We start from the raw sequence: 26,924 nt of genomic DNA, 5'->3' as shown, positions 1-26,924 counted from the left end.
AATGACAAGATGTTGACAACAATCTAAAGACAGTTGGCGCGTCGTTGTATGTCGTCGATATGCCGACACCATCAGCGTTAATAGGATATACCTGTTTTAAATATAATTCTGTTTAATTGAAAAATTTGCATTTTTGTTATAACTTGACGTAGTTGATAGAAACTACACTGCTTCTAATAACAGAAACAGTAAAAGTTTGTTGAACAAAGGACAGAAAGTAAATAAAATAATTCGCAAAAATAGATTGAAAATCAAGTTAAAAAATATTATTAACTGCTACAGAATTCTAAGGTAATACCACCCGCACAACAATTATGCTTTTTTAAGATTTAACTAAAATTACTAGTTGCAAGTTATTTAGTTTTACATAATATATGAACAATTTTTCCACATTATATGAAATATCAGAATTGGTACTTACCCATGATAGTAAATGGTGGCATTTGTCCAGCATTAACTACAACAGATGGAGGATTTTGTGTTTGATTACAAAAATCGGGATCGTCTGGATCGAACAGAATGTTGTCCTCCCATTCTGTGACGATATTATTGCCACCGGGTCGATTTTTCATCTATAAATAAAAATAAATAATTACTTATTTAAATATAGAATGATAATTTATTGGTATAATGAATTCATACTTTCATATAATATTATATTCATAGAACTTAATTTTTTTGGAAAAATTGAAAAATTTCAATAATATTGAGTCTGTTAGTCTAAGAACTTTGAATGAAAGGCTAGAAATTACCAACTTTCCATAGTACCAAATAATAAATATACCGAACACTCTTAATCGAACACTCTATCTCTAAAGCTATGCAGTTCAGGCTTAAGTCGGAGTTATTTCTAGCTCGATTTTGTTCAGCATTTTCAATGAAAGCTTTTGAAGAAAAAGTCATAATTAATTTGACTGTACGAGATTGATATTTAAAATATGAGCTGAATAGTCATGTAATTGAAATTGTTTCAAAAAAAGCATACATATTATTGGGCAAATTAGTTATCTTCTTATCGAATACCTATTCAATTATATCACAAAGGTCCTGATGTTTAAAATGTTCTGACTGATTGGCCAATTTATGAAAAGCTAAAAAATTTATTTATATTTTAGTATGCACATACAAAATTTAGTTTCTCGGAAACGGCTCTTGCATTTTCACTCAAATTTATAGGATTTCTTCCACTAAACAATTAAAAAAATTTAAGTTATTTAAAAAAAATCCGCCACATGAATAAAAATACCTTTTTGGACCATTCAAATTGATCCAGATAGAAATTGATCCAAACCACAAATCTTATAAGTTTTTGTTTTTGGCAAAGATATTCGTGTCCGCAGTTGAACTTTACCATGTATTACAAAAACAATACGCAATTGTCAATAAGAATAAGGTTCAATACTCAAGTGTGACGGAAAAAGTTTTTCAAAATAAATGAAAAATTACTAGACTAAGCACCACATACAAATGGAATAAAGGAGTCTGATGATCGGATTGGTATCCGTGAAACAGTTCTGCAACTGTAGCTATAAACACTTGGTGGTAGCACCTTCAAGATGTTGTTGTTGTTCAAAGATTATAAAGAATGAAGATTAATCCAACTGCGGATAGAATTTTTACAAATTACATATCGTCCGTTTATGCGTTGACTACGTACATAATAGATCAGGAAAAATAGATTTTTTTCAAGGAAAAAATTTGTAACAGGCTGATTTTTGGTATACAGCTTGGTGTTAGGGTGGTTTACAATCTCTCTAAAAAGTCCTGAAGTCACAACATTTTTTATTTTAAAATCAATAGGTTTTAGACAAAAAGCATGTTCTACAAAATTAAAGCTGAGGTGTTAGGAAGTTTCAGAATATTTGTTTTATTCCTTAACACCTTTTTTTTAACTTTTTTAACATTTATTTATTAAAACTTATTATTAATTAATTTTTTCACAAAATTTTTTTGATTATAGTGAAGTTTCTACAACTTATCTTCCTCAAACCAAAAAAAATAAATAAACAAAATGTATGAAATAATACCTAAACATCTATCACCCACAAACCATAACAAAAAGGTGATCGTCACATTACGTGAAGCAAAAGTTTACAAGGTACAGTAACTATCTATTTACACTCTGATAGTCTACATTCGCAATTGAATCGTCAGTTGTAAGAACGGAATAAGTCCATTTTTTTCCGAAAATTACTTTTTGATGCAAATTTCATCCTTAGGCGTAGACACATCTTCCAATAAAATTATTTTGGGTGTCGAAGTTACAGGGGTTGAAAATTTTTATAAGTTTGAAGAACAGAATAAATCCAGGATTTCAGGCTATTGATTATGTTTTTACTAAGAAGTTCACGAGTTTTGATTTCAGAAAACGTTGAATGGGTTATAAGAGAAGATAATGCCGGGGAGTGCTATTAAATGAGAGAATTAAATTAAATATCGAAAAAATGTTTCTTAAAAATTGAAAAAAGAAATCCATACTAAAATAGTCCAAAAAACCTGAAAAAAGTCAAGAAAAGCGATTTTTTAATTTTTTTTTTTTTTGTTGCTTTTTTAACGGTATTTTTTTTCGGGCTAAAATAGTCATTGCATGGATCTAAATAAAAATAGTAGATTAAATTTCCTTCAAAAAGATGGGCTCAAAAAGTTTTTCATTGAAAATTAACCAAAGAATGACTATTCGAACCCATCTTTATTTTCCCATTTTTACTTGCGATATAGGTACTATATATCAAGTTATGCATTCGTACAAAAAAAAAAAGTTGAGATAACATTTTTCCATGACATTACGATGGTAGACAATGCCAAAAAAGTGGGTCCCGGAAGTCCGTCTGTCTGTCTGTCTGTCAGTCTGTCTGTCTGTCTGTATAAGGAGCTACAGCCTAAACGGATGGACCGATTAATGTCAAACTTGGTATGTAGCGTTATTTGGCGACTCTCCAGAGGGGTTTTTGAAATTAATTTTTTTTGGACCAAAAATAACGGTACTTGTCATATACCGATTTTAGTAAAATTGAAATATCTCGAAAACGGCTCCAACGATTTTGTTTAAAAAATTCAAATATTAGTTTTAAGCTAAGGTCTATATTTCAATGTAAAAAAATTTTTTTGAAAATCATTATTAACGGTACCTGCCATAGAACCGTTTTTTTTTTTTCAAATCCGATTATCTCAGAAAATGCTAATTCGATTTCAACGAAACTTTTTGTGAAGAAGCATTTGTATAGTTTAAATATAAACCAAAAATAAAATTTCCAAAAAAATAATTTTTGGATTTTTAAAAAAATTTTGAAATTTTTTTCTTGAAAAATCAAATTTTCGAAAACGGGATATTGAATTTTTTTGAAATTTTGTTTTTAGATGTTGATTAGTAATTTCTACAAAATGGCATTACAATTTAATTTAAAACTTTTTTTCCAAAAAATTATATATAAAAAATTGTTTTTTTAAAAAACGGCTCTAACGATTTTGAATTTTTTTTTCTAAAAATGCACGTTAATATGTTAATCAAAACTGCATACTTGTTTTGGAGGGCAATTTAATTTCAGATTTTATTTTATTTTTAAAACCAATTTTATTTTTTTTTTCCAAATTTCTATATAAAAAGTCTTAAAAATTTAAGCAACTTTAACTCCAAGAGCAAGTTCGTGCGACCCAGTCGTGCATTTTATTTGTTTTACTCAAATAAAAAATATACGACAACAAACATTTTCGTTTTATTATGTTGTATAACACTTTTTTGTTTTGATTACTCAAACTCTATCAATAGTTAATCGATTGGTATCATTAAAACTTTTGTTTTAAATAAATTATATGTTTATTTCATTCAAAATTTGGCTTTTGGGTGAAATTTCAAACCGTAAGTTGTCAGAACGGAATAAGTCCAACATTTTTAAACCGTTATACCTGTCTGCCAGAAACCGATAGAAATACATTTTTTGTCTCATTCTACTCAAATCTACATAATCTTTATTTAAGGGCTCTGTTATAGCTATCAATAGAATCCATTTTTTTTGAAAATTTTAAACTTTTATTTTGAGCAAAATATTAATGAAATAAGTTGAAAGCTTATTTTAACAAATTTTTTTCAAAAAGAAGCAATGCATTTTATGTTATATTTTAGTCACAAATCTATTTTATAAAATTTACTGTTCAGTAAAATTTAATTTCATCAGTAAAATTTTTAAAATGAATTTGTGACTAAAATATAACATCAAATGCATTGTTTCTTTTTCAAAAAGTTAGTGAAAATGTGTTTTTAATTTATTTCATCAATATTTTGCATAAATTAGTTTTCAAAATAGCAAAACAGAATTTTTACTGGTTACAATTTTACTAATAGCTATAACTGAGCTATATGAAGGTCAAACATCTGAAAAAAGTAACATACAGAAGCTGTTCAGTTATTAGCGTTTTCCCAACAATGGACTTATTCCGTTCTTACAACTTACGATTCAATTGTAAACCCACAATTGTTAGACTTTTAAATTTCATTCAACCAAATCGATAGTTAGATTTCTTTAAACATTGATACTATCATTTCAAGCGGTATACGTAGTCTGCGTGTATTGAACCACCATTTAAAAAACAAATAAAAATAGTTACTTCTATTTAGGTCTACTACCAACCACCTAGCTGCTAGCATAATAATTTGCAAAGCCCGCCGCCAACTGCCTCAGGTGTCTGTCTGATTATTACCAAAACTTAAGTCATTCAACTCATATAAGCTTCGGTCAGTGACAACACAAATCTGTGCAACGTGAAGGTAGGTTAAAGTAAAAATTTGCCAACTGGGCATTCAATTCACCCCAACAACATCGTGATTCGTGACTAAACAAACAAACAAAATAATATCTAAAATAGAGATATACCTACATTTTGGAATGAGAAAAAAAAAACTAAACAAACCTGAACCTACGAGAAAAATAAAATTAAAATACAAATCTGCAGAAAAGTTAATAAACATGCGCTCTTTGTGAGATTCTGGTGACTGTGACAACAGAAAAATCTTTGAGAATTTGCAAGTTTTATTGAAAGAAAAAAAAGGAAATAAATTCTTGCAGTGCCAGCAAAATTTTGATATAGTTAGTCTTTATTTCAAGATTATTTTTATGTGGATTACTTACCTCTTTTTTGTTTAATGAACCTTCCCTTGAATCACTTTTTTAGCAACAATCAAAATTATTAAACAAAGTTTTTTTTAAGGAAACTTTTCTTTTCTAAAAATCGATTTACTTAAGAAAAAAAGAAATAAAAGCAACGTTTTCAATCCGACGACAAACTAAATGGACAACTGACGACAATGAATATGGAACCTTTTTAAAATCAAACCTAATACGACTGAACCTTTTACCACCTCACAAAAAAATGAACTTCTTGATCTATATTATGCACATTGATTATAATATTTTAGTGGAATACAAAGGAAGAAAAAAACATAAATTCATCAGACAAAAAGACGACGACTATGAAAATGCTGATGATGATGATGATGGCAACCAAAAAGGACCAGATAGATATATTTTTTTCTTAATGTCAATTCTTGGTTCGATTTGATTATGGAAATTTTTGCGGAGTTGCGCTACCAAATAAAAGAAAAGGAAGTTGAAGATGCAAGATTGCGCGTACATTTTGTTGTTGTTTTTTTTTTTTGCAAATTGTTTATTTTATTTTTGACTTTTTTTTTGTTTTGATTTTTTTAAATGTCATATTGAGGTACTTAAAATTGTCGTTTTGGTTGAATTGGCGCTGTTATTTTTAGAGAGACAAAAAATACTATTCATCTTTGTTAGTGGTGCCACTTATTTTTAATTTGTTACTAAATACTTATTTAAAGCTAGAATAGGAATTATTTTGTAGGATGTTTTCACTAGAGGCCAAATGAGGTAATTTCCCGAATTATTTCATTTCGAATGTCAAATCGCATAGGAAAAAAATTAAATTTGAAATTTGAACTGACCTTATATGCAAAATTATGCCATTTGGGCTCTAGTGAAAACAAAAGAGCCTCCTTTTTGAAATAAAAAAAAAAAAAAAAATACTCTTTGTACCGTTATTAGCATTTCAGCTTCGGTTAAGGTATTACAAAAGCTACATTTCAGATTCTTTTAAACTTTAGTAAGGTTGTTGGGCATGGAAAAAGGAGAACGTTATACAAGTTTGACCCTCTATAAGAAGTTTAAACGAAGCTTTACCGAAGCTCTACCGAAGCTTTGAAATTTGACAGATAGCTTCGGAAGAGCTTGTATAGCTCTTTAATACATGTCTTATCGAAATTAAAGAAAAAACTACAAAAACAAAAAAAAATTCTTTTTTAACTGGTTTTAATCATGAATTTTATCTTTTGATCTGATACTAGGTGTGTTTTTTTGTTTATCTATATAGATTTTGTGCAAAAAAACGACATCGGGATTTTTGAAATCCATGCAAACATTTGGCACCACTCCCGAATAGCACAGATGGGTTTTAATTTAGCAGATGTAACTCCAGTTAAACAATCTAATTGTTTTCCATTAATTTCAGAAACATATTCTTATACAATATTGTAACCCGAACAGCCGCATTTCCCCTCTTGATTTGCAACAAATTTGTGGCAATTCTGTTTTATAAAGGTTAAATTTTGTTATTTCTTGGTCTTATTTGTGTTTTCTGAACTAAAAACTGTTTCATGAAAGTTAACCTAATAAGTGTGCAACTAAGAATGAAGTCGAACATCAGCTTTACTTATGTTGTAGAAATGTTAATGAAAGTAGTGACTTTTATTATTTTTGTTAGGATTTGTTATAATTAAATGAAGTGTTTGTTTTCGAAAACATCTAAAAAGTTTCCCAAAAGTTATTATTCTAATTCTCATAAAATGTTTATGTCTTATGATGTGATAAAAAAAATAAAAGTCTAAAGTACTAAATCAATATAATACTTCTAATAATTATGATTGAAAATGAAAGTTATAGTCGTTTATGAACGGAAATTGTAATGCGATTACTATTTTTATCATAAAGATTAATTATTGAAATTAGAGAAATAAATTGAAAATTAACAAATTATAATTTTTTGTATTTAGGTATAAAAGTTGGAAAAACACTGGGTAATGTTAGAAAATGGAATAAACATCCCTTTCCATCGATTATAAATACAAATTTAAGCAACGTTGCTTAAAGGCGAATTAAATATTTAAGCAAGCTTAACCAAACAACCTTTGAGAACCAGTTTAAGCTAATCTAATAAATACCGCTGTAAAAGTATATAATTTTTTACCAAACCCAGGAATCGAACTTCGTATCTGCTTGGTGGTAGTCCACCACTCTACCCACTCGGCCATCCTAGTATCAAGGTGCACGGTACCCAACTAACATTTCAGCTTCGTTTAAGGTATTACAAAAGCTACATTTCAGCTTCTTTTAAACTTTAGTAGGGTTGTTGGGCATGGAAAAAGGAGAACGTTATACAAGTTTGATCCTCTATAAGAAGTTTAAACGAAACTTTACCAAAGCTACCGAAGCTTTGAGATTTGACAGATAGCTTCGGAACAGCTTGTATAGTTCTTTAATACATGTCTTATCGAAATTAAAAAAACAACTACAAAAACAAAAAAGAATTCTTTTTCAACTGGTTTTTATTTGATTTTAAATCATGAATTTTATCTTTTTATTTGAAATTAGTCAGCTATTACATGAAGCCTCAAGAGGCGCGCCTCTTTTCAAACGTAATGAGTGCAAAAGAGAAAAAAGATGAAACAAAAAATTATCCGACCAGAGAGTCGTGGGTCGGAATTCTGAGACTCTTTTTTGACGTTTCTTTTTCCACTTTTTCTTTTTTCAACATTCCCTCTCATTTCTTTTTGCTTCGTGATGCAATACAACAACAACAAATTTTAAATCAAAAGAGAACTGTCAAATTTGAGTCCTGGACTCAAGAGGCATCGTGTAATAGTACGCGCCTCACAGAATGATTATCAAAAGAAAATTAGAAAAAAGAGTCAAGCCTCTTGAGGCTTCGTGTAATAGCTGACTTATATATATTAGCTGTGTTTTTTTGTTTATCTATATAGATTTTGTGCAAAAAAACGACATCGAGATTTTTGAAATCCATGCAAACATTTGGCACCACTGTACATATACTTTGGCAGCTGTCTGTCAAAAATGTTGCTATTGTTTTTTTTTTTATTTTAACTCCGAAGTGGGAAGGCCATTACATCCATGTTGGATGCAAACAAAAATTTTCATATGGCCATGGCATCCATGTTGGATTCAAAAAATTTTTTTTTTCACAAAAAACCAAAAATGATCTGTATATTCTTAGTCAGCTATTACATGACGCCTCAAGAGGCGCGACTCTTTTTTCGAATTTTCTTTTGATAATCATTCTGTGAGGCGCGTACTATTACACGATGCCTCTTGAGTCAAAGACTCAAATTTGACATTTCTCTTTTGATTTAAGTATTGTTGTTGTTGTATTCCACCAAGAAGCAAAAAGAAATGAAAGGGAATGTTGAAAAAGAAAGAGTGGAAAAAGAAACGTCAAAAAAGAGTCTCAGAATTTTGGCCCACGACTCTCCGGTCGGATAATTTTTTGTTTTATCTTCTTTCTCTTTTGCACTCATTGGTTTTGAAAAGAGGCGCGCCTCTTGAGGCTTCATGTAATAGCTGACTTAGCTACATTTTAAGACCATGACCATTAACATTAGTTGCGTCGTTCTTGTGTTATAAGCGTTTGAAGGTAGCCATATTGAATTTTTTTTCGATTTTCTTAAAATCAAATGTGAAAACTTTTTTATTTTTATTTCTAATTTTTCGAAAAAACTTTGGTAATTTTATATACATATCTGTTCAACAATCTTATTAGGATCCATTTAAGACTTTTATCTGAAAAGTGCATTGCGTATATCTCGAGATATTAACATTTTAATGCAACCATGTCAAACAAATTTTTGATTATTTTTTTCTATGAGAGTTTTTTTCAAACCTCGTTTTCTCCGCTTTTTTTTTTTTGTTAATAGGTGTGTTTTTTTGTTTATCTATATAGATTTTGTGCAAAAAAACGACATCGGGATTTTTGAAATCCATGCAAACATTTGGCACCACTGTACATATACTTTGGCAGCTGTCTATCAAAAATGTTGCTTTTGTTTTTTTTTTATTTTAACTCCGAAGTGGGAAGGCCATTACATCCATGTTGGATGCAAACAAAAATTTTCATATGGCCATGGCATCCATGTTGGATTCAAAAAAATTGTTTTTTCACAAAAAACCAAAAATTATCTGTATATTCTTAGCTACATTTTAAGACCATGACCATTAACATTAGTTGCGTCGTTCTTGTGTTATAAGCGTTTGAAGGTAGCCATATTGAATTTTTTTTCGATTTTTTAAAAATCAAATGTGAAAACTTTTTATTTTTATTTCTAATTTTTCGAAAAAACTTTGGTAATTTTTTATACATATCTGTTCAACAATCTTATAAGGATCCATTTAAGACTTTTATCTGAAAAGTGCATTGCGTATATCTCGAGATATTAACATTTCAATGCAACCATGTCAAACAAATTTTTAATTATTTTTTTCTATGAGAGTTTTTTTCAAACCTCTTTTTCTCCGCTTTTTTTTTTGTTAATATTTTCAGATATTTTTGTATGAACACAACAAATAAAGTACCTTGGCACTACTGTTTTTATCGAGAGAAAGTAAAATCTGGATAATTATCTGGATTTTTCAAAAATCTATACAGATAAAGTTTTTGTTGTTTTTAACACGTAAATTGTTTTGATTTCAAAAATCTCGATGTCGTTTTTTTGCACAAAATCTATATAGATAAACAAAAAAACACACCTAATATTTTCAGATATTTCTATATGAACACAACAATTAAACTACCTTGGCACTACTGTTTTTATCGAGAGAAAGTAAAATCTGGATAATTATCTGGATTTTTCAAAAATCTATACAGATAAAGTTTTTGTTGTATTTAACACGTAAATTGTTTTGATTTCAAAAATCTCGATGTCGTTTTTTTGCACAAAATCTATATAGATAAACAAAAAAACACACCTATTATTCCATTAGTTTTTAGTCTATACATTAATAATAATTTCAAAATTATATAATTTTTTACCACACCCAGGAATCGAACTTCGTATCTGCTTGGTGGCAGTCCACCACTCTACCCACTCGGCTATCCTAGTATATTCATAAGTCAGCTATTACATGAAGCCTCAAGAGGCGCGCCTCTTTTCAAAACCAATGAGTGCAAAAGAGAAAGAAGATAAAACAAAAAATTATCCGACCGGAGAGTCGTGGGCCAAAATTCTGAGACTCTTTTTTGACGTTTCTTTTTCCGCTCTTTCTTTTTTCAACATTCCCTTTCATTTCTTTTTGCTTCTTGGTGGAATACAACAACAACAATACTTAAATCAAAAGAGAAATGTCAAATTTGAGTCTTTGACTCAAGAGGCATCGTGTAATAGTACGCGCCTCACAGAATGATTATCAAAAGAAAATTCGAAATAAGAGTCGCGCCTCTTGAGGCTTCATGTAATAGCTGACTTAATGAAATCAAAAACTTAATCAGTTCAAATAGCAGAAATGTCAAAACAAAAAATGTCCGAACTAAATTATTCAATGTCAAAACCAAAAAGTGTCCCAGCTAGATTATTCAATATCAAAACCTAAATCAAATACTAAACTTGGTAATTTCTTTAAAACTTCTATAAATTCATTAAGCAGGACTTTCCGAAAACAAGCTTTTTTCGTTTAAGTTTCTTTAACAGTATTTAAACAACTTATTAGAAGTTGTTAAACAAGTTCGAACTTGTATAAGCAATTAAATTCTGAAACAAGCTCAATACAAGCTGTATAAAAAGTAGAACAGGTAATATCTCAAATTATAGAAGCTGTTGTGCTAGTTGGGTAGTGCCCAGCCAAGTTCTCTAGCAACTTTGGCACTACACCCTTATTTACAGGAAACAATTCAGGCCATTTTCGACACCACACTTACTTCCACACCAAAGATGTCAGAAGTTTCAAACTCGCTACATTTGTTGAGCTCGCCGAACCCAAATTCCTCACAAAATTTCAGCTTCTTACAATGAGTAGTTTCTGAGATATAGGACTTCGAAAATCTCAAAAACCGTAACTGACTCATTGACTCACTGACGCACTGACAGATCATCAAAATTATGGAGAACTTCCCGCTATCGTAGAAACTTGAAATTTTACATGGTGATAGGACTTGTGGTGTATACAAAGGAAAAAATCGAAAATTTGAGATTTTCAATTCAGGGGGCGTGGTAACCGCCCATTTTCGCTTAATTTACATAAAATATTTTAGAGCACTTCTGACTATCGTAGAATCTTGAATTTTCGTAGAATGGTAGAGCTAATAAGTTATATAAAGAAAAAAATTTAAAATTTGAGAATTTTGGATAGGGGGCGTGGTAACCGCCCATTTCTGCTGAATTTTCATCAAATATTATAGAGCAGATCTGGTAGTTTATAAAAAGGAAAAAATTTGAAATCTGAGAATTTTAGCCAGGGGGCGTGGCAACCGCCTATTTCCGCTCAATTTTCATCAAATATTATAGAGCACTTCTAACTATCGTAGAATCTTGAAATTTGGTAGAATGTTAGACCTGGTAGTTTATACAAAAGAAAATATTTTAAATTTGAGAATTATAGACAAGGGGCGTGGTAACCGCCCATTTTCTCTGAATTTTCTTCAATTATAGAGATTTTAAGTTCTACAGCAAAACCTTGCAAAAAGTAGTGAAATCACAACAAAAACATTGAAATTATGCTGGCACAAAAAGTACTGAAATGTAAAAGTGTACCAAGTTCTAAAGCTTGGCTTTAAATTTTTATAAATAGAATTTTGATTTTTTTCTTGGCAAATTTTCAAATAGCTTTAAAAGTCGGTAATTTAAAGAAAAATTGTCAAGAGAACAATCAAAATTCTATTTATACAAATTTAAAGCCAAGCTTTAGAACTTGATACACTTTTACATTTCAGTACTTTTGTGCCAGCATAATTTCAACATAGGAGAACTTGGCTCTTTTTTTAACAGTAATGTTTTTGTTGTGATATTCATTAATGAAATCAAAAACTTAATCAGTTCAAATAGCAAAAAAAATTATCCAATGCGAGCTAAACTATTCAATGTCAAAACCAAAAAGTGTCCGAGTTAGATTATTTAATATCAAAATCAAATACAAAACTTGGTAATTTCTGTAAAGCTTCTATAAATTCATTAAACAGGCTTATAAGAAAAACAAGCTTTCTTCGTTTAAGTTCCTTTAATAGTTTTTAAACAACTTATTAGGAGTTGTTAAACAAGTCCGAACTTCTATAAGCAGTTAAATTCTAAAGCAAGCTCAATACAAGCTGTATAAAAAGTAGAACCTGTGAGATTTCAATTTACAGAAGGTGTTGTGCTAGTTGGGTACAACAACAAAATATATGGATTGAAATTTTACAATGGTCTTGCACTTTTGCTATACCCTAACCCTATTTTGCAAAATAAAAATACAATAGAGTAAAATTATGCTTGATAGATGGCAGCTCACCGTCGAGACGCCCATGATAAACAGTTTGTCTTTTTTATACTACGTTTCCACCTACCCTAAATCCAAGATTTAGCTAAGTAGATTTAGAATAAATTTCGAGATTTATTTTAAATCTACTTCGCTAAATCTCAGATTTAGGATAGGTGGAAACGTAGTATTATTCTGTTTATTATGGTTGTCGGTACTCATGTTCCGTAATTTAGTTTCTTTTGATGTAAAATAATTAGTGAAAATTAATTAGGTAACCCGAACAAAACAAAGAATTAAATTATAAAAAATGGAAAAAAAGAAGCAACAGTGGAGGAACAACCCTGTTAAAAAAAAAACATCATGGATTTCATTCTTGCTTCAACATTTACTATACCTAGATAAGAAAAGGGGCGTTCACGATCTATTGTAAAAAAATAAAATTTTACATTTTTACTAGGCCTGTTGCACCAGATCGTGAATACCCCTGATGTAAACTTCTGCCTGTTAAAATAAGTTCAAAAGTTGAAACTACGGCGCTAGTAGTATGTGCTCCAATCGCCAATTAAATTTCATTTTTGTTCGTTTGTTGGTCGCTCTCATGTGAACAGTGCCTTAGACTATAGGTTTGGTTTAAATACACCCTTAAATTTACTTTTACACATTGACCTACTATATATGGACTGCTAGTCGTTTGACTTTTCCATACAAAAATTTAAAAAAAAATGATTCCACATCTTTCTAGCTCTACTAGCGGTATAACCTTAGACGGCGAAAAGAGGAAACTTTTAGTGAGTGACATCTGTCGTTAAAAGGTAGTGCTTTCTCTGTTTTTCTATATTTGTTCCTTTCGCACTTCGTCAAAAATGTTGCACTTATTCTCCGCTTTTTTTTAGGACGCTAGTATCGCGAAGAAACAAGTGGAACCAACCTGAATATGCTTCTAGCAGTCCATATATATTAAGTCAATGCTTTTACACTTTAACCACAATTCAAACGATGGCGCTTGTTCGATAGAAGGAATTTTATGCTGATTGTAAATAAAAACAAAACAAAAAACAAAAACTCCTTTTTTTGTCTAATTTGACCGGACTATTTACTCCTCAACAATTTTAAATAAAATTTCTTATTTCTTAAAAACAAAGCCCTAAAGTAAACAAAACTACTTTACTCATCTAATGTATTTGACTTAAAAAATATAAATTCTCTTATCCTTACAGAAACCAAAAACAATGTCCTCCTCATCATCAAAAAATAACAATGAAAAAATCATCTTCAAATCCGATCAAAATGGTCAAAAAGTTTTAGATTTCTTTAAGGCAAATGTTATTTATGATACTTCTCTAAAAGCTGGAAATAATACTAAATTTGTTTTAGCTCATAAAGTTGTCCTATGTGCAACTAGTGAGTATTTTTTCAACCTTTTACATGAAACTAAATCTCAACCGGAAGAAAGTAAAACAAAAAATGTTGTCGAACTTAAAGAAATCGCTGACGCCTCAGCTCTGCAACAAATAATTGATTTCATGTATTCAGGTTCAATTGAATTGACTTGTCAAACTGTCAAGGGTATTTTAAGAACTGCATCATTTTTAAAAATGCAAACATTAATTAATGGTTGTTGTGAATTGATTGAAAAAAACATCAATTTCGACAATTCTTTGAATTTACTTTGCATTGCTAATGAACTTGGTTTACCCACATTAAAAGCCAAGTCCTTGGAATGCATTAATTCTAACTTTGACAAAATAACAAAGAAAACAGAATTCCTTAAGTTGAATGAAAACGAATTAAAAGACATACTATTTTTTAATGAGAATCTCAATAAACACTTTGAGAAAGTCGTCTTTTTGTCCATGGTAGCATGGATAAACTATGACAAATTGAATCGGGAACATCTTGTTTTCGAACTTCTATCAAAGATTCGTTATTGGTTGCTAACTCCCAAGTTTATTGTTGAAAACCGAAAAGCAGTTTGTAAGACTGTCGAAAGCTATGAATTGATTTGTAGTTGGTTGCAATGGCATTTGTCACCGGAAACTCGGTCAAATGATGAACCAAATTGTCAAAGGCCAAAAACAGATGGTCAACTATCAGTTGTAAACTTAGCAGCCAGTCAAAAAGCAATTCATCTTCGTACTTTTGACCCCAAAGAAAATGCATGGTCTATAAAGGCAAAACTTAATTTACCATCAAAAATAAAGAATCCCTCAATGATTGTGATTGATGGTAAATTGATTATAGCTGGAGGATGGCAGAATGCAAATAATGTTTGGTGTTTCGATCTGGCCACCTCGAAATGGATTGATTTGCCGCCAATGTTAAATGTTCGATTGAATTGTCAGTTGGCAGATTTAAATGGTTATTTGTGTGTTTTTAGTGGAGGCGAAACCTCAATCGAAATTTATAACTTTCATACAAAAACATGGACTGAATTGTATGCACCAAAAAGATTTAGTCCCAAAAGCAAAATAGCTGTTCACAATACAAAATTATACATTCTTGATTTTCAGGAACGTTCTTTGCAAAAGTATGATATTTCTACAAATAAATGGACTTCGAGAAATATTAGTTATAATGCACTCACTGACTATGGGCTAGTGGCAGATGATAAATATTTGTATATTTTTGGTGGTTCATTTAATTATAATAGTTTTGGCGATTATGGTAAAACAGTTTATCGTTATGATTTATTTAATAATGATGCTTGGTGTGAGATTGCACATTTACCAAGTGCTCGTCCTGTTAAAGCTGAAATATTTGGAAATAAAATTATAATTTGCGATGGTGAAAATTTTGAAGAATTTGATATTAATACACAAACATGGAATAATTTGGCTAGCATATCAAAAGGATTAATAGAGCAAGGATATTATTTTTATAAGTCATAAGTTGTATAAAATTGTGGCGAACCCCACATGCGGAGCCGTAGTGTGAAGCAGTAGAGTGGGAGAGTTGTGACCCCGATCACCGAGATCATGACTATCGTCGATAATGGAGAAGAAGATAAGTTGTATAAAATTGTATTAATTTTTTTAAATGTGTATAATTCTTAAGTTTTATAAATTTTGGTATTTAATAAAATGTTGATATTTTTTACAAAATGTATTTTTAAATAAAAATGAAAATTTTGAACATTATTTAAGTATTTACTTATCGAAGAGCCAGGCAATACTGCTGCTATGCATAGTATACTAATGCTGGACCGATTAGAAGTTATTGGATCATAGCTATACAGATTTCGGGGATCAGCAAAGTAATGTACGAGATTAGAGGGAAATTGACAGTCACGAGTTGTAGGTTTGGAAGTATAAACGGTAGACTCTGTGATTTGGAAGAGATGATGAAGAGAAGACAAGTGGACACTTTGTCTTTTCAAGAAACAAAATGTTGAAAGAACATTTTAAAACAAGATAAAAGCTACTCAAAACCCACCCAAAATTTATTTTGAAATTTGCCTAAAAATTACTTATAATTAGTTTACATTGCCAAAGCTCATCAATGTATTGAATACAAAGCATGTACTTTGTACGGTTAATCGTTGCTCAAAGAAGTGATAAGCTCACACCCATTCCCCTATTACGATTGTCAACTATCAATTGATAGTTACTAAAAAATAAATTTCGATCTCTCATTATCTAATTTGCAAAAAATTTGAAAACAAAGAATGATGCAAACCGTTATTATTTCAAATGTAATTAAAAAATTTCATTAAAAAAATTACCAGTTTTCCCCCAAATTAGATTTTTAAACACCTAATTTCAGTATGTAACAACTATCAATTGATAGTTGACAATCGTAATAGGGGTGTCATACACAAGCTCTTTGAAAAAACGATTGTAAATAATTTTTTTGCTTTTCTACTTCACTAACGGTCTATTACATTTGAATAAAAAACTTTTTTTTAAACATTTTGAATTTTTGCAGAACAAGGTTAGAACCGCATCAAGTTTTTGGTCTTAGTAATATTTTCTGAAAGATTTTTATTAATATTTATACCTCTGGCATCATTGTAATGCAATGATTCGTCGTGGTAGACTGTCATAAAAAGACCTGATCTCTTTAGAGATGCATTGGCTTCTTTCAATTCTTCTTTGTTGTATTGTCCACCAGAGATTTTCAATAATAAATATTCATATCCGGTGATCTGGCAGGCCAATTGGCGAAAATATTGATTCCAAGCTGCTCAAAATCGGAATCAGTTGACTTGGCAACGTGAATTCAAGCGTTATTTTATTGAAGTTGCCAGTTAAATTCAGCGCATTCGCAGTCATATACCGGAAAATAAGGGCTGACCATCTCCTGAAATTATTATATAATTGGCGAAAATATTGATTCCAAGCTGCTCAAAATCGGAATCAGTTGACTTGGCAACGTGAATTCAAGCGTTATTTTATTGAAGTTGCCAGTTAAATTCAGCGCATTCGCAGTCATATACCGGAAAATAAGGGCTGACCATCTCCTGAAATTATATTGTGTTCAAAATTGTGATAATAAATGACAAGGGCATCTTTTTCAGGTAAGCAATAGTTGATTGTCCCAATAACAGGCAATACCATCCATTCAATTGGACCACCTTGGTGGAACTTTTACTTGTCGGAAAAATTATTTTGTATTATTTTTTTGTCCAATGAATATGAAAGCTAATTTTTGGTAGCGAGGTATCCGTCGGAGCGGAAAATTCTCCAATTTCATACGAATTTTGCTTCGAGGTGTACTTCCGACAAGTAAAAACTCTTCGATTCGTATGAAATCGGACAAGTTTCCGATCCGACGGATACCTCGCTGGGGCCGAATATTAGAGAATGACAATGACAACATTGGTTTAAACTTCATTTTCTTGAATTTGCTGAACACGACGAACAAGAAATAGAAAATTATTTTAAGACTTCAATTGCAACGCAGATTTGAAATTATTCGATGGACTTCGAATACCATATTTTTGCCATGCAGAAACCATTAATGGACGATCATAGCATAGTTTATCGTAATTAGCATGACCATTGACCAATAATTTGTTATTTATCATTTCTTAATAAATTTAGGGTGCTGATTCAGAAAACAACATAAGTTTTTTTCTAGTAGCTCTAGTTTTTAAATTATTCATACATGAAAAGTGCATGCCTTTTTCATACAATTTTTTTTTTGTTACCTTTTTTTAATTTAAAATTTATTTTTGTATTACATTCGAAATACATTTTTTGGGCAAAACTTTAAAAACACTTGTAACAACAAAATCTAAAAAAAAATAGTATGAAAATTATCCCCAAAATGTGAAAAATGAAAATATCTAAAAAAAAAAAAAATAGAGAAAGCAACCAGTATGATTTTTAGGCTTAGTGAGCCCAAATGCATTAGGTTCGATAAAAAATTTTCTGGTAAATGTTAACAAACAGTTGAATTAAGCATAACTTTAAAATTGGTATGAAATTACCCCCAAAATATGAAAAACTAAAATATTTTAAAAATAGAGCTTTTAGAAATAAATGAATGTTTTTTTTTTATAATAAGCGCGTGCTAAAGGGATTTATGTACCCTTAATATGGTGAACAAGTACGAGCATTAGGAAAATAGGGAGGGGTTTGAAAGGAGATACCGATGAACATAAGTTTTGAAGTTCTGAGTTTTGAAATGGGACGGGAAAACAGTTGCCTGATTCCAAATACATTAAGTTTAATATATTTATTTCTGGAAAATTTTAATAAACGCTCAAAATAAGGAAAATTAAAAAAATAGTATGAATATGAATATTCCTCCAAATATGAAAAATTAATTATTTCAAAAAACTAGAGCTGCTAGAAAGAAACCAATAAATTATTTTTGAGCTTACTGAAAGTAAAATTTTGATATAAATATTTCTGGAAAATTTTAAAAAGTTGAAAATTGTTGGCCAGTGTTATAATAGCCGTGTTTTATTGGTAACTCAGTACAATTTTACACGGGAAACAACAACAAAAGTTTTTTTATTTGTTGTTTTATTTTTTTTTCTAAACTTATACATTTTTAACATTATTAAATAAATAAAAGCAGTCTATTATTGTTGTTTACAGCATAAAATGTTTACTCAGTAAAATACTGAGTACCAATAAAAAAAATGAAGTTTTCATAATCTGTAAAAAGATGTCAGCAATTTTTCACAATAGTCATTCATAAACTCTAAAATTTTTTCGTCCACTGTGTAACACTGTGTAAACAAAAAATATGAGTGTGAATTAACCTGAAATAGAAGAAAAAACTCAAAAAATACAATTAAAAACAAATTTGTTTTTTTTTTTTTTTGTCTTCCTACGTTTACAGTTAAAAGTTCATATAATATATTTTTCTCTAAAATTGTTTAGTATTAAGTTATTTTACATAATTTATATAAGTCATTTAGCTTTGTTTTTTTTTTTGTTGTATTTTTAATTTTTGTTTACTAATAATTTATTAAATATATATAATATTTTATTTTTGTTTTTTTTTTTAATTTTCAAATCAAATATAATTTGTTTTTCTGTATTTGATACTTTTTTTGCACGCCTTCAAGACGGCCTTTGATTATATAAATACAAACTACTTCAACTACAAAAACTACCACTCGCTGCTTTATTATGTAGCTACCACATTTGCAATGTTTCTTATTTTCCCCCCCAACAAATAGGAAATAATAAAGAAACTTTCATTTTTGTGTTTGTGGTGCTACTACAATAAAAAAAAAAACATAATAAAAACAAAACTTCTATGCAAAAACAAAAAAAAATGAGAGACCTTAAAAATTATTTACATTCTCAAAACAACAAGCTTAAAATAGATAAAACAAAAAAAACTACATCAATTTCCATCCATCAATTACGTCAGTTTAGCTCCATCTAGAGTTTGAACAATATGTTTAGATACAACTGCTGTAGCCTCACTTGCATTCGGTATAAGAAAACGATCCATATCCGTTATAAGCAATCCATCTCCATCCGGAAAACCATATTTAAACGTAATCAAATCTCGATGGCGTTTCTTGGCTGTAATCTTAACAATGCTTGCTAATGGTCGACGTACAATAACTTGCGCCTGTCCACGATTTAATTCTCTCAAAACTACCAAATGGGAGCTGGTTATAATTAAATGACTATCATACATATAACCATTCATATGCACTTCCTGGCATTTGAAGGCATTTATGATATCTGGCGATTTTAAGTACTGATTTATTGAGACAATTTCCTTCCCATCTGGACCTAAATTTCCTTTTCCACCGATACTACCACCTCCCGCCGAATTAGTCGGTGAATCAAGTTGCTCAGTTTCTGTAAATTGATCATCATTCTCATCATCAATACTAAATACCGGTGCAACGTTTCTATATCTCTTGCCATTCTTTTCACTCGGCGATACATGTTTATCAGGAATCTGATTCTGCACATTGCTATTTGGTGCATTTGCTGCATTCGGATTAACAATTATATCCATCAACTTCTCTTTAACTTCAGCCGATTTAATTTTCATTGCTGCTGAGAGTTTACTAAACAAATCACCCGTCGACTTCGATTCGGGAACTTGCGATCGTGCAACTTTAGGTGCAGAACTCATCTGTGTAGTGGAATTTTTCAAACAAACAATACATTTCCTCGGCTCATGATCTTCAAGACAATCAGCCATATGTTCACCAAAATACTCATGGATCGATATATAACCTCCAGACAGAAGCGACACAAATTGAGTGTTCTTTTGCAAAAATGAAGCTACCACCATATGAGTATACTGATCCTCATCTAAACGTCCACTCCCCATAAAACACAAATGCTCCCCTCCAGCATTTGAATTCGCCTCAATCGACTGTCGTTGTGCCCGCAACAATCCCTGGACGGCAGTGGAAAATGCCACCGGTTCTTGCAACATCAAATTACAATCCAAATGAAATGCAGTCGATAAATGACCAGCGTTGTATTGCTCCGCTGGTCGACAGTCAACCAAAAAGAATCTAACTGCTTCCGGAGCAGTCAATTCTATCGAAGAGTTCTCCACCAGTTCATAAACAGAAACTGGCAAACAAAGTGCTTGTGAAACACTGCAAAGCTCCTCTTTAACACTACTTTGATTGCCATACAAAGCTTTAAGGAAATCTGTTTTAAATGACGACGGAGTCTTGGATCCATAATATTGAGCCAATGAGCAAAAATCAACAACATCATCAGTTTCCAATGCACACGGCATATTACTGAGAAATTTCAAAATCTCTTCTTTAGAGGAATTCTTCATACCCAAAATTTGATCCCTTCCATTTATCAATATAATCAGACTCAAAAAGAATACCAAAAATGGATCTGAATGTTGAAAATACAAATCCCACATTGATAGAATAACATTCAATCCACAAGTGGAAGCAAATAAACATCGAAACCATTGCATCGAATACAAATCTGGAGAGATTTTCTTTGTGTCCAACATTGAGCATAATTCCGGATCGTGATATTGTATTAGCAAACGGAATACATGAAAAACATTCCCTTTGGCAATGCAACCCTTCGGAATGTATGTATCCCGAATAGCTTCAAATAAATTATAAGTATCGGATCGTTTTAATTTCAACGATAACAATGGTAATAGTAATTCAATCCATCCATTCGAACTGTCATATTGTAAATTTCTATTTTTACAATAAAAAGTTAAAATGGATTCCAAATCGGAGATGACAGAGACTTTATCTTCGTCATCATTGCCAATACGTTCGACCATTCGATTACAGTCTTCACGGAGTTTATTTTGAAATGGTAAATCGTAGATTTCATTGAATAATGACATTTGATCGGATTTGTTTCGTACGTCGAGACAAACTTGCCAGACATCGGGTCGCAAGGACTCGGGTATGGCTTTGCCACCGCAAATGGCATAAATGTCATTTACATTGCAATCGTCCAGCAAGGCTGATTCTAATTCAATTAACCTAAGAAAAAAAAAAAAAAAGAATGGGAACAAATTTGTGGTTTTTTTTTATCAACAGAAAGAAAAAAAGTGTGAAGATAAGATAAACAATAAAAATGATTCATTCGATCGGTATTTTAGAATAAATTAAAAAATTGATGATAATAGAAACAAAATAAACAAAAATAATATAAATCTAATTGGGATTTTTTTCGATTTTTCTTCTCTCACCATAAATTGTCGTCCATGGTGGTTTTTTTTTTCTTTCTTGTTGGATTCGATTTGATGGGAGATAAAAAAAAGTTCTAATTTTTCGAAGATTTTTTGTTTTGTTTGGTTTTTTGTAGCTTTGAATGTTTACATAATTTTTCTTTTTTGGAATTTTCAATTAATCAATAATTTATTATAATGTTGAATTTTGTTTTGATGATGATATTTTAATTGAAATGAGAGAAATGGTTATATTTTTCTTTTTGGAGAAAAAGGTTGAAAAGTAAAATCGTAAAAATATATATTTTTTTTTTCTTATAATTGACAGTAGGTTTGCCAAAGTGTCATTTCTGTCATGTCAAATTTACGTACTACATAAATTCTTGGTAGCGTGAGCAGCGACATGATTTTTAGTGAGCGGATAATAGTGGAAGTATATAGGAGAATATTTATTTTTTACCTGAACGTTAGACAGTAGGACAATATGACACTATAGTTGGTAATAAATCAAAAAAAAATATATTAACGGCACCTTTTGCAAAAAGTGAAAATTTTCAAACTTATTTTGCGACAGTTTTTTCGACCTTAATGGGAACTTTTCACAAGTCGATTTTTGCCGTGCGGCGAAGCTTTTCGACTCGTGTGAACGTAAGTCACAGGCGACTAAAGTGACATTCCCCATAGAAAAATCCTACTCGACCGACATATCGTGCGGCTAAAATCGACTCGTGAAAAGTCGGCAAAAAATTCAAAGAATGATGTAGAAAGCTTATTTTTTGGTGTAAAAAACAATTTTTGTAGTTTTTTTCCATCAAAAATTGCGATAGAAAAAAATTAAATTTTTTTACTTTATTTGTAAAGGTATACCTAACAACAACGGCCACTTTTTACAAAAAGTCAAAAAGTGAAAATTTTCAAATTCATTTTGTGACAGTTTTTCCGACCACAAAACTAAAAAATAATGATTCAGAAGCCTATTTTTTTGGTTTAAAAACAATTTTTGTAGTTTTTTCCAGAAAAAAATAGCGCTAGAAACAAATACAAAATTTTTACATTTTTACAAAGTGAAAAAGTGGGAAATTTACAAAAGTAAAAAAATTTTATTTCTTTTTAGCGCTATTTGTTTTAGGAAAAAACTAACAAAATTGTTTTTTGTTTTTTACCAAAAACAAGCTTTCTGCATCATTATTTTTAGTTTTGTGGTCGGAGAAACTGTCGCAAAATGAGTTTGAAAATTTTCACTTTTTGACTTTGAGCAAAAAGTGGCCGTTGTAGTTGTACCTTAGGGCCTGGCTACTTAGTGTTGTGCCCAATCACTTTCCAATTCACATTTTCTAGGAACGAACGTCAAAAAGAGGAAAAACCTCACCCCTCTTTCCTACATCCTGACTGGCTAGGCGATTACAAAATCACCGTGTAGCCCGCCACTTAAGGCTTTAAACTTTAACTATAATGACCAAAAAAGTGGGAAATTTACTTCCTTTTTCAATGTTGGTAAGGTAAGGTAATGCATTTTACGTGTTTCTAGCACGTATAAAACTGGCAGACTTGCTAAAGCTCCGATTTGTAAAAAAGTGGGCAAAACGGCGAAACTTTAACTTTAACATTAGTGCATCTTCTGTTGCAAGTCATTATTTCGGTGTGTCTGTTAAAAAATCTGTGGAGAACTGAATTTACCGCGGAAAAAATTATTATGAAAACAAAAAATTTAATGTAAAATTTACCACGAATGGACAAAAAATTAAAATATGGCATTACAAAAAACACACGCATTTTAAGGAATTCACTTTAAATCGCTCATTGACTCCTTTGTTAACAAAAGTACCCTTCGCATTGAGCTCGAAGAGGACAATTTTTCCATATTTATAGGACGATAATAAAGTATTTACCTCTTAAAACAAAAATTAAAAAAAATTGAACTCTCAAAGGGACATGTTGTTGTGCTTTTCGCAACGAACTTGCCCAAATTTTTACGTTGCATTAACAGTTGCTTTCCGTTTAACGGATCATTGAGATAGAAATTTCTGGGAATATGGTCCATAAAACTTTATTTTTGAATGAAAGAAGCATACCAATATGTTCCTTTGAGATTTCAGTTTTTTTTTCAATTTTTTTTTATGAGGTAAATACTGTATTATCTTCCTGACTTGAACTTTTTGGTTTTTAGTTATGAATACATTTTAAAAAGACCTTTCTTTTGATATCTCACTCGATGAATTTGGAGGAAATTTTTTTAAAATGCATTGTTTTCGGCAAGGAGGTTAACCTTGTTTTTTTTTCGAAAATCAAAAAAAAAAAATAATTTTTTGCCTAAATTTATAGACTTGTTTACTGTGAACTCAATGTTTCTTCAAGTCTCATGGTCTCATTTAAAAGCTTGAATTTTTTACTTTGAATTGTTGGTTAAAACATAAAAATGCATATGATAGTATCATCGCTATCTGTCAATATACTGCACTTCATTTTTTTTTTAATGTTAAATTTTCTTGATACTCTGATTCAATTTCAGTCTTTTTTCCTTACGTTACTATTGACGTCATCTGTCAATAAATAGCACTTCATTTTTTTTATGTTAAATTTTCCAGATATTCTCAGTTCAGTTTTTTTTTTCTTACATACTTCATTTATGTTGATTGGATCTTTATAAAGTGAACGGGTTTTTAAGTTCTTAGCATTGATTTAAAGCTTTTGTGTCAAGCTTTGTAATGGTATAATTAACATTCATGTATGTCAATTACATCCTGACCAATTATCATTTTTACAGAACTCAACGTTTGATTCCAATTGGTCACGTATTTTTATCAGTGCAATTTTTTGTTTGAACTTATCTTTTGCTAACAACGAACATTTAAAAAAAAATTACTTAAGCCGTTATTAAAATTTGGCCAAAAAGAATATGACTCCAAATCAAATTAAAGAAGACTTCTATTAAACATTGGAGGAATCTGCCCCTTCATATTCCAGGGTAAAAAAGTTGGTAGCCTTATTTAAACATGGCAGACAGAGCGTCGAAGATGACCTCAGAAGCGGAAGGCAAAAACTTCCACCTCTTCAGAAAACGTCGATAAAGTCCATAAAATGGTTTTAGACTACCGAAGGTTAAAATTGCGAAAAAGCAAGACCATGGGGATCTCCTCTGAGCGGGTTTACCACATTTTGACCGAAGAATTGATGTTGAAAAATCGTTCCGCAAGGTGGCTGTCGCGTTTGCTTAAAAAAGAACAAAAATTCAATCGAGTTGAAATCTCTAGAAAGAATCTAAACTCCATGAACTTCGATTTGGAGTACTGAACCACCCCCTTATTCAGCCGATTTGGCACCATAAGACTATTACCTCTTTCCAAATAAAAAAAAAAAAATTGGCTGCACGCTAATTCTTCACCAACGAGGGGGTGATTGCTGAGTCGGAGCGGTTTTTTGAAGAGTTGGAGAAATCGGCCTATAAAAAGGGAATAGAAGCACCAGAAAACAGATGAAATTAGTGCATTGGCATAAGAAGAGAATTTGTAGAAAGGGATAAAAAAAAGTTGTAAAATGTATTGCGTTTTATTGGTCAGGCCGAGAACTTTTCAAACAGCCCTCGTAAGTGTATAATTTATAGGAAATTTTTATCATACATAAACTTATACATATATATTAAAAAAGTGCCTGGCTACACATTGACTTTTCACTCCTTATCCCTCTTGCCTACAAACTCACTGCTTAGTCGATTGAAACTAAAACTATGCTGTTTTTGCAGTTTTCAAAAAAGTTTAAGTTTCCCTGGTTAAATTTTAGAATGAAAGATATTGCAATTTAAATTCATTATTCTTGATTTTTTCAGAGCAAATAACAAACAAAAACGAATACAATTGCTAGAACATGTTAATAATATGCATTTCCATTGAAAATTTGTCTATTTTGGATCAATGTACAACTCGAACGATTTCCGGACACTATGGTGTATGCGTAATATTTTTCTCAATACAAAATATATTTTACAATTATGTAATATATTTTTTTATTGCTTACCAAAACATTCAGAGAAATGGAGTTTTGATAATATTTTTTCAACATTTTAAGAGATCAAAAAAAGCGTATGAGTTCAAAAACGAGGCTTTTGAACCAATGCTGCTGTTATAAAGAATAAAGAAGAGATTAAAGCGAAAAATCGAGTTTATTTTTTGCTATGACCGGACTAAATTTCTATTAAAGACTAAATTAGTCCACACAGGGTCACTAAAAATAAAGAATATACGTTATGAGATATCAACTCACCGATGAGAATCTCGAACAAAAATCTATTTAACATAAAAATACCAACCGCAAAAGAACTTATTAGGCCTTAATAATTTTTTAGAGAAGAAAATCCACTATAAATTCAATTTTCTTAGTTGAAAGAATTTTGAAAAGGACCCACAAATCTCAAATCGTTGCTTCAGATCAAGATCGACCTTGAATTAGATGCACCATTTTAAGTTAGTTAGTACGGATTTTAGACATATATTGTAGTCTACCCGACATTAGGTGGGTATCAAAAAAAAAAAAAAAACAAATATTTCGTATGAGTACAATGACACATGACACCAATTTAAAATATTTTCCAATGTAAATGACTTTGTCAATATTCCTTAGACATCCTCTTCATGGTTTTTTTTTTAATGAATATTTTGGATCCCTCTTTTAACCAGTCATATGCCAACTTCTTGATTAAACATATTTCATATAATCCACCGATTGCTCGTTTTTTGCTACAAAAAAAAAAAAACCCTTTCAAAAAGACTACTAAATTAAGTAAATATTTAACAATATTTTTTTTTTTATCTTCTATCTAATATGTACTTACCTAAGTATAAATAACAGATGCCAATTAAAAATACCAAAATGAGCGGAAAAAGTACGCAATCAAAAAAAAAAAAAAAAAGACCAACCTCAAAGTGCTACAAGTTTGTATTTCAATTTCAACAAGTGGTAGTGACGCCAACAGATGCTTATAAGGGGTTAGGAGCAATAGCACACTTAAAATGTGTATATAAACCATTTTATGTAGATATAGATATGTCTTTTTTTTAGGAGAATGAGCGTTGCAACGCAATATTCCAAGAAGTACTCCATCATTCGTCCTTATCATCCACCCGTTTAGGAATGAAAATGTTCATAATAATCTTCACCATCATCATCATTATCGACATTATTATCGTCATCATCAAGACCAATGTCCCCCGTCATCTCATTCAATATTTTTTTTTTTCAGTTAAAAGGTAGGTATACCTTTTTCTGGGCTAAAAGAAATACAACATATCCTTATCAGTGTTTTAT

The 26,924-nt window shown here is 30.6% G+C and overlaps 3 protein-coding genes across 3 annotated transcripts in view; 1 reads left to right on the top strand and 2 right to left on the bottom strand.

The window, feature by feature from the left end:
• Positions 1–5,206, bottom strand: part of LOC129906014 (protein pinocchio) — a 75,263-nt gene extending 70,057 nt beyond the window's left edge. The window contains exons 1-2 of the mRNA XM_055981641.1: positions 5,124–5,206; positions 422–572 (exon numbers count right to left, since the gene is read on the bottom strand). Coding sequence (XP_055837616.1) covers positions 422–572 — 151 coding nt within the window. The 5' untranslated portion in view covers positions 5,124–5,206. The remainder of the gene's footprint in view (positions 1–421; positions 573–5,123) is intronic.
• An 8,541-nt stretch (positions 5,207–13,747) lies between these two features.
• On the top strand, positions 13,748–15,418 carry LOC129906008 (kelch-like protein 3). The gene has a single exon (XM_055981633.1). The coding sequence runs from the start codon at positions 13,754–13,756 to the stop codon at positions 15,410–15,412; it is 1,659 nt and encodes a 552-aa protein (XP_055837608.1). The 5' UTR covers positions 13,748–13,753; the 3' UTR covers positions 15,413–15,418.
• A 3,885-nt stretch (positions 15,419–19,303) lies between these two features.
• LOC129906006 (TBC1 domain family member 23) lies at positions 19,304–21,960 on the bottom strand. The gene is made up of 2 exons (XM_055981630.1): positions 21,648–21,960; positions 19,304–21,438 (listed from the first exon to the last, which is right to left on the bottom strand). Exons 1-2 carry the CDS (start codon positions 21,662–21,664, stop codon positions 19,350–19,352), a joined length of 2,106 nt encoding a protein of 701 aa, XP_055837605.1. The 5' UTR covers positions 21,665–21,960; the 3' UTR covers positions 19,304–19,349.
• Positions 21,961–26,924: the final 4,964 nt, after the last annotated feature.

The sequence above is a fragment of the Episyrphus balteatus genome, chromosome 1, assembly GCF_945859705.1.
Source record: "Episyrphus balteatus chromosome 1, idEpiBalt1.1, whole genome shotgun sequence".
Taxonomy (NCBI): domain Eukaryota; kingdom Metazoa; phylum Arthropoda; class Insecta; order Diptera; family Syrphidae; genus Episyrphus; species Episyrphus balteatus.
Note: the sequence above shows the minus strand (reverse complement) of the source record. Positions and strands in the feature narration are given on the sequence as shown.